At 38.4% G+C, this 8,786-nt stretch overlaps 1 protein-coding gene across 1 annotated transcript; it reads right to left on the reverse strand.

Annotated features, from left to right (window-relative positions):
• Nucleotides 1–5,233: 5,233 nt before the first annotated feature.
• Nucleotides 5,234–7,333, reverse strand: LOC128642928 (CREB-regulated transcription coactivator 3). Its single transcript, XM_053695820.1, has one exon. It carries the CDS (start codon nucleotides 6,957–6,959, stop codon nucleotides 5,328–5,330), a length of 1,632 nt encoding a protein of 543 aa, XP_053551795.1. The 5' UTR covers nucleotides 6,960–7,333; the 3' UTR covers nucleotides 5,234–5,327.
• Between the last annotated feature and the right edge of the window lie 1,453 nt (nucleotides 7,334–8,786).

An 8,786-nucleotide genomic window follows, 5' to 3' on the forward strand; every position in this document is an offset into this window, starting at 1 on the left:
AGGAATTATAATTTTTGGTTCTGTTACAATACCCGTTAATATTTGCAGTTCTTTATTATTACTATCAGATTTTTGGAAACTCCCAAACTCCAGGAAAAACATCCTTGTAGAAAGACCACTAACATGGACTATTTAGAAAGTTTAGGAAATCTGCCTTGGATTGTAAATCACCTGAAATATAAATTGCAGAAAATCTGTGAGATGGATCCATGAGAGGACATTGTCATATTCTTGGATTACAAGTCTTCTGTGAACACATACCTCATGTTACATACATGCAACCCTCCTTTAAAATGTCAGATTAGATTATCTGACATCAATACAGAAGGTATGTACAGCTACAAAGACTGCTATGAGCCCTAGAGTATTCACCTGGAAACACACGTTCTCATGTTACAGTGGGACAGAAAGCTAAACTGCAACTTTATGGAAACGGAACTACATCCAGTGTGTATGCCATCAAACCAAGAAGCATTATGCAAATCCTTGCACAAGGAATATCTATGTGCTTGAAATCCCAGACAGTTTGCATGGTCTCTGAAAGGATTTTGGGAAAAAATATTGAAAATAATTCCCAAGAAATAAACCTGCTTTTATAACACTAGAGATTATTTGGAATTATTAATCTGCCATCCAAAAGTCTGATTTTCATTTGTAATGATATGGATGTATGATAAAATTAAGAGATACATCCTTCAGGTCTATCTTTGTCAAAAACTTGCCAGGTTATGGAGCCCTTATGATACACTAAAGTGAAATTAGAAATCAAATTTGAAATGATAAACCTTAGCAAATCTGTTTAAGTCTATTACTTGGCACAATTAACTGGTGTAAAGCTAATGTGGTGACACTTTTTAAAAAGAAAGGCTGGGCTGATCCAGGAAGCTATAGACCAGCTAGTCTGACATAGGTAATGGGCAGGATACTTGAAGGAATTATGAGGGATTATATTAATGACTTGGAGCAATATCTCTATTTTTGCAGATGCTACAAAGTTGTGTATGGTCATTATGCTTGTACAGGATGATATGGCTTTTCCAGGGGAATTTACAAAAAATTGAAGAATGGGCTAGGAAATGGAAAATGAGATTCAATACAGGAAAATGTTAGGTTCTACATTTTGGAAGTAAAAATAAGCAGGGAACCTATTATCCAAATGGGACTAGACTTCGCAAAATAGAGGAGGAAAGGATAGCTAACAAGCTAAAAATGGGTGCACAATGCAAGGCATCAGTTTCTAAGGCTAATAAAATACTAGTATGTATTAAAAGGGGCATTGATGCAAGGGAGGGAAGCATAAGTCTGACACTATATAAATCCCTGGTAAGAAATCGCCTTGAGTATGGAGTGCAGTTCTGGGAAGAAATCTCGAAATAATACATTGCAGAGTTAGTAAAAGATCATAGATAGGCCACAAAACTAATGATGGTAATGGAGATTTTAAACTATGAGGAGAGGTTAGCCAAACTTGGTCTCTTATCTAAAAAAAGGCGCTTGAGAGGGGATATGATTATTTTATATAAATATATTCAAGGACCATATATGAAGTTGAGGGAAGCACGGTTTATTTCAAGGAAATTGTGACAAAGTAACAACTTAAGGCTGGAGGAAAGGAGATTTAATCTACAGCAACGTAAACATATTTTCACTGTAAGAGCAATCAAACTGTGGAACTCATTGCCTATGGAGGTGGTGAATGCCTATATCTTTGATACATTTCAAAATGGCTTACATACATTTCTGGCTAGAAACAGAATTTGGGGATATGATTGCTTGTGTTAAATGGGTCATCTTTTTAATGGTATTACGCTTAACTGGCACTTTAGATGGAAATCAGGTAAGATCTGTATAGGGTGAACTCCATGAACTTCTATGTTCTTTAAACTTCATTTACTATGTTACTATGTTTATTTGGAGGTTGGAGTAATAACCATACCATTATAATTGACTGGTAATGTAACAGAATACTCCGTGATTGATGAGATCCTAAAGCATAGCTCAAAAGGTCTGCCCATTTAACAGATGCCACAAGATTTCTGTTAAAAAAATAGAAGTGTAAATATTGGTATATTTATTTTATCTATCTATCTACCAAAAACTTGCCAGGTTATGGGGCCCTTATGATACACTAAAGTGAAATTAGAGATCAAATTTTAAATGATAAAGCTTAGCATTTTGGGGCCATTTGTAATGGCACAGATTAAAGTCTCTGAAAATGCACGTGCGACCATACAATTAGAGGTCTAACCTTTCCTTATCAATGCAAACTAAACATTCGTAATAGAGCAGGAAGCAAAAGGGGAACATACCACCTCAGACTTAGGAAATGTGTTTCTGCTTACTCTAATAGTTAGAGGACATATAACTAGCAGGTCTATGAAAGTGTTTACTTAATGATCTCTGCTGTTTCCAATCAGAGGCCAGAATCAAATGAGCCTCCGCATTATTCTAAACAATCACTATTTAGCATGTAGCAGGGTTAAATAAAAAAAAAAACTAAAAGGTGACATTCTAATGAAAAATACCAGTATACAATATAAAAAAGCTTTTCATTTAATAATGGCAGTTAACTCAGAGATTAAAACCTTTTACATGTCGCTGGGTGTCTATCTCAGAACGCATGCAAACAAGAATTGGTGTGTATGTACTGTGCACATTCTATGCATCAAATTCTCCATGGTATGAGGTCAGCACCAGGTGCATGCACAGGGTGCTGATTTTGAAGTAAAAAAAAAAAAAAAAAGCCAAATCGGTCCTTTTTTTATTAGCACGTATAATGCTTTTTAAAGGGACATTAAGCACTAAATACATTGTTTAAGTATAGTACTGATGTTATTCTGCCTCCCTCTAGTCATGGGTGCCACCATGTTGAAATCTGTCTTTCACTACATTTCAGTGCTGGCCTTCTGATTCCTGCATTGTAACCTAGGCAGCTCTAATTATTAGAAAGAGGCATAAAATGTATTTAGTATCCATTTAAAACAAAATGCTGGGGCTGCTGTATATCAAAATGGCTGTATAATGCACTCAAGCCTCTCTAGGTGTAAAAGAACTTTACAGGGTACTTTGTAGGAAAAGCAGCTAAAACAGATCAGGTTTTACAATTTTTTTCTTCACTTAAAATATTTTTTTTAGATGATTTAAGTTTGAGTTCAATGTCTCTTTAAATATTAGATAATGATAATTGCCATTAAGGCATTTTCAGCACAAAGGGTGAAAAAAGTTAAAATAATACCTTTTGATATTAATGACCCTTTAAAAGTAACTGAAATAACTTTAGATCATTGTAATAAATAGTTTTTTTTTTTTCCCCAAACGAGAGATCGGCACACAGTTTAATATTAAGGCGCTGCAAAAAGCCGAACAGCACCTTTTGTTGGACCCACAGCAAAAGTGCACAGAGTAAAATGAACTGGAGGAATAGAGAAAATAAGTAAGCAAGTGCTCTGGAAAAAGTGCAATGTGTGCTGTGAAAGAGAGATATGATGTTTAGGGTACGTGAATATCCAAAGGCATTTCCCCAGGCTGTAATGGGCATGGGCATTTGTAGTCTGCCACTGCTTGGGAAATAAAGCTAGTTAACAAAGGTGCATAAATATAAATCACCTAAAACGTTATCTAAACATCATTTAGATACAAACTAATCAATAATTGACCATCTCTTTTTAACATAAAAAGCTGTAATTTGTATTGTTTTTTTGCTCTACTAATATTTAAGAAATACATTTGGTGTTCTTGTAGCCCTTAAAACATTCTTTGTCATCTTATCAATAAAATATCTAGAATTTGCCACACTTGTGGCTTTAAAAAAAATAAAAAAAATAAATAAGGGTTGCAATAGATTTTCAAAGATATTTTGGATAATCTGCACATTTAACTACTATTGGAGTTGCAGGTAAGGCACAAATGGAAAATGCAAAGGTTATTCTTTACAAACCTAAATAGCAAAATGTATGGTCTATTGCACTTAACAAGCTCTTAGGTTAATTACTCTCCCAAAAGATCTTAGGCATTTTATGTTAACTTAATGATTGCCAATTTATTCCCTAGCCAGTCTAGTTTATATCAGATCACAGAGAGCTCCTTTTGGGTCATATAGAAGATAAAACTTTCAATAGTTTCCATAAGTGAAGGCATAGTGTGATAAGAGTTCATTGAGAAGCTTTTCTCTTACTAGGACAAGTTACAAGTGTCTGACTCATTATTTTGAAGGATGGGCATGCAAATTTGGTTAAACAATTATTTTTGTTAGCACACTAAAAGTTAATGAAGAAAATGACACCTTCTTCTAGATACCTGATAAAGTTGTTGTAAGAACAGTGGCTTTGGCCAAGGAAGACCAAGCTCTCTAATTTCTTTAGTTGGCAAGCAATCATTGATACAGGCAGTACTCTCTATAAAGACAACCCAAAATTTGTCATGTCATGTGTTTTATATGGACTAGATAAACAACCTGGATTTTGAAGCCTTTTCTTAATGGCCCCACAGTTCTCAATAATGTTGTAGTTTTTGAAAATATATAAGACGGATTGAAAAAACAGTTTTCCAGCACTGGGTCGTCAGAAAACAAATTCCATGACTGAACAAAATTATTTATAAAAAATATCCGGTCATTTAATTATATATTGAAGAAAGTGGCTAGTATTAAGGCACAGGACGTCATGTACAGCCATGGACTTTTTTTTCAATTTTTTTTCTCCTCCAAAAGATTATTTTGCTATGTTTAAGACCATATCTCAGTTAAAATGGCAGCAATTCATGGCAGAATCAACTGGTCATTATATTATTAGCTGTCAATGATTGAGGTCAGTGGTTTCAGTCTCAGTTTTTTGCTTTGATACTATTTCCACTATTGGGCTGTCTCTTTTTTACATTGTCAACAAACAATACATAAAAAATATACACAGAAATGAATATGTTGCTATCACAAGAGCTGCAAAGTATTGTATCACAATATGCTGTAGGTTTCTAATGATAAAAAGGTTAAGGCAATGGCACATTACCATGTAACTGGTAAAAATGTGGTTACACTACCTAGTTTACTTCAGAAAACACAGGTGTTTTTCTACAAGACACCAGTTACCAGCTTTGTTTAACAAAGCAGGCTCAGGTCCATTATCCTTTGCAAGAAAAAAAATATTTTCTTTCCTTATGTCTCCAGACAACATCGGAGCATATCTGCTTGATTTGTACCCAGAGAAACCTGCTCAAGTGAAACTAGTGATCAAGAAAGGAAAGGAGAATCTTATTTTTGTTGTGTTTCCAAAATGTTTTCTTTTGTCGCTAAAGGTAGGCTTTAAAAGTCTATATTCAGTTTAAAGAATTGATCACAGCTTGTCAGACCTAAAACTGTCTTCTATTGAAGGGTCAGGCAGGACCATGTCTGGATCCCTAAGCATGCTGAGTCCTTCCAGGCTGAGAGGTCCAATTTTCAGGTCATCATCCAACTGAAATGTATTATCTGCATCAAAACCCATCTCAGAAACTCCAGCAACTGCATTGCTAATGTCCTTTGATAAGCTGTTGCTCGAGTCATCTGTCAGGATAATGTTTGGGACACTTCCTCCACAATTGGAGTACAAATAATTTGGTCGCAGCTGGAAAGGATCCTGTAAATTTCCGTGGCTGCCTCCTAATCCCATTAGTGATGCTTGAGAGTACTGAAGATTCATGTTAGGATCGAAGAAGGCATTGCTATTTGGAAGGGAGCTGCTTGGACTTCCAAACATATCATATTGTTCCTGCTGCCATAAATACTTCCCCTGCCTTGTAGGCTGCTGCTGATCGAAGAAAGAATCTGCAAATAAGCCACTTAGAGCACTATTAGTCAAGTTCAAGTCCAGAGGTGGGCAGGGTACTGGTGATGGAGGCTGGTAGCTTTGTGACTCAGGAGATTCATGCACTTGCTGCTGTGAATGATGAAGTGGATGCTGGGACTGTTCTTGATATAATGGACATGGAGGGGGAGGCTCCAAGGGAGGAAGAGAAAGAGGATGCCTGTCCATGTTGATACCCTGTGAATGTGGCTGCATATTTAATGGGTTTGTTGGAGAGAATTGTCCACTCCTGCTGGACTCACTGCTGGGAGTGAGAGTCAAAGGGCTAACAGGAGTGTGTCTTCTTCTTGGGGAATTTCCCATAGCAGAAGTAGGAAGAGAAGGGTTACTGAGGGAAGCCAGGCGAAGGGATGAGTGAAGGGCAGGATTGCTGCAACCAGAATGAGGCCCATGGTTGTTCATAGTAGGAGTAAGAGGACTGTTGTTCAACGATGAATGGATGGAAGGGTTACTGTGTGTGTTTTGCATACCCGGGGAACCACTAATGCCTAGATGAGTCATGGCCGCAGGAAGACCACCTGTACTGTTCTCTGAGCTAAGGTTGCCATACGCTGTATCATCTGGATCCAAAGGAGTTGGCAAAGGGAATGGGAAATGCAGGTTGGTTAAATCTGGCAGTGATCCACCTGTATTTAGATTTCCTTGGAAATGTGATAGACTTGTAGACTGATCAGCAGATGGAAAAACTTTAATACCGGGCACTTCACAGGACCTGGGACGAGATGTCAAGGACTGGACCTTCTTTGCTTCCCATAGCTGTTTGGGCAGTGGCTTATTTAAATTCAACATAGACTCTTCATTCAAGGAATTTGGGAAAGAGAAAACTTCACTAAAGCCGTCAGCTTCACCATCCTGTAAACTTGTGTTTCTTTGAGGTGGCCTGGGAACCCTCAACATAGACTGGTTTGCTCCAAATGGATCTTGTGATTTATTACTTGAGGTGCTGGTGTGAAGGGCGGAGTCAGAATTTGTTCTTCTCCAGCTATTGTCAGGTGGGGGCGAGAGATAAACAGGTGCATACGGAGAGCTGTCACATTGGCGTCCATGTTTCTCTACAGGTCTGTGATGAGGAGAGTGTAGCCGATTACGGGAAACTCGCTCTACCAACCCATGGTGGCGCATTCCTCGGCTGCTATCAGTGTGGTGTAAAGACGGCTGGAAATCAGACGGGTTGCTGCTGATCTGGTTTACATTAGGCAAGGAGCCACCATAATACTAAGCCCGGGACTGTGCCAATCACAGCTGCTGAAGTTTTTGGAATTGAACCCTGGACATAGTTAGGTCAGACATGAGCTCATCGAAGGCCCGTGTCTCCTCGGCCTGTTTCTGGTTATGCAAGGCGATCTTCTCGCTGAACTTTCGAGGGTTCGAACTACTTGAGGCCGGGGTCGCAGACATAATGCAGGCCTCGGTTGTATTTCCCTCCCGATGGAAACTGTAAGGGGTAGGAGGCGGGGGTATTTTGATTTGTACAGTCACAGGGGGACCGGCCCCGTTCAGCCTGTCATGGGGTCCGGACTCATCTGCTGCCCCCTTCCGGAGAGTACATGGAATCAGGAGAGGCCTGGCCTGTCTCCGGAGGAGGAGTGAGAGGCCATTCGTGAGGGACTAATCTCCGTGCAGGCGACAAGAACCGAAACACCAGTCTTTCTGCTTCCGTGGACCAATTTAGTGATTAAAAAATGTCTTATGTCTCAAAAAATCCGAGATGATCCAAACGAAGCACCACTTCCTGACAAGTCCCAAACGCACAGCCTGAGCCTGACGCTAGGACTCCACCCACATAGCCGGGATTGACATTGTTGCTCCACCCACTGAGCCTGACACTGAATTCCCACCCACAAACCGACACCCCGCCTCTATGCATTTTATTTTACATAATACTAGACATGTGCACGCCGGAAAATTTCGTTTAGTTTCATATCTATTCGTACTTTTTAATTTAGTTTCGGATGCATTCGGATCTATTTGTTATATCATTCATTCATTTCGGTTGCATTCGGATTGATTTGTTATAGCGGTCATTCATTTCGGATGCATTCGGAAATTCGGAAGTTCGGTATGTTTGGATTCATTCATTATGTTATGTTACGTTGATTTGGATGGTTCCAACCAACACAAAAGGAATAATTTCACTGTTTTATCTCACTATATTTAATTGTAATATTTCTCTGTTAGTTTTTTTTTTATAATAAATATGGAACGGCAAAGGAATTGGGATTAGTCCAGAGAGTCACACTATCGCGCCATGGCCATTCGAATAAAACAAATTAATCCAAACTAATTCGGATTTTTCATTACAAATTGATTTGGATTAGTTTAGTTTCATTACTAGGATGATTTGATCACCCGATTTTCGTCCGAATTTTGATTCAGAACATAACGAACAGCATATGTCTACATAATACTTTATTTGTCCCTAAACGTGTTTAACCAGTGACTGAAGGCATGATGAACTAAAGGTCACTTTTTACCTGGAAAACAGAGTGTCTCGCTCAGAAGCGTATACTGCATTTTCGTATAGGAAGGCGATGTATACATTACAAAAGTGCACAATGAAAATCCTAATTTAAAAATCATATAAAATTAATAATTGAACCATACACACAAAAATACACATTGTATTGTTAAGGTGTCTCAGAATTGTTCAGCAAAAATCGCATTTTATTAAAAACATTAACGGCTAGATTACGATTAAAAAGCAGCATTAACAGGTTGTTAATGCTGCTAATGCTGCTTTTTCACAACCGCTGGTATTACGAGTCTTGCAGGTTTAGGGGCACCGCACACTTCTTTGGCCTTACCGCAAAACAACTTACATAAACTTCGTAAAGTCTTTTTTCTATGGGACTTCCATAGCACCGGTATTACGAGTCTGTCCTGGGAGGCCAAAAAGAGAGCGGTACACCCTCTCCTGTCAAGAGTCCTACCGAATTTAAAAGTCATTAG

Source organism: Bombina bombina, chromosome 1 (assembly GCF_027579735.1).
Source record: "Bombina bombina isolate aBomBom1 chromosome 1, aBomBom1.pri, whole genome shotgun sequence".
In the NCBI taxonomy this organism is placed as follows: domain Eukaryota; kingdom Metazoa; phylum Chordata; class Amphibia; order Anura; family Bombinatoridae; genus Bombina; species Bombina bombina.

Bases quoted from the DNA above. Each gene is read 5' to 3' on its own strand.
- LOC128642928 (XM_053695820.1), bottom strand. From the start codon at position 6,959: ATGCGCCACCATGGGTTGGTAGAGCGAGTTTCCCGTAATCGGCTACAC.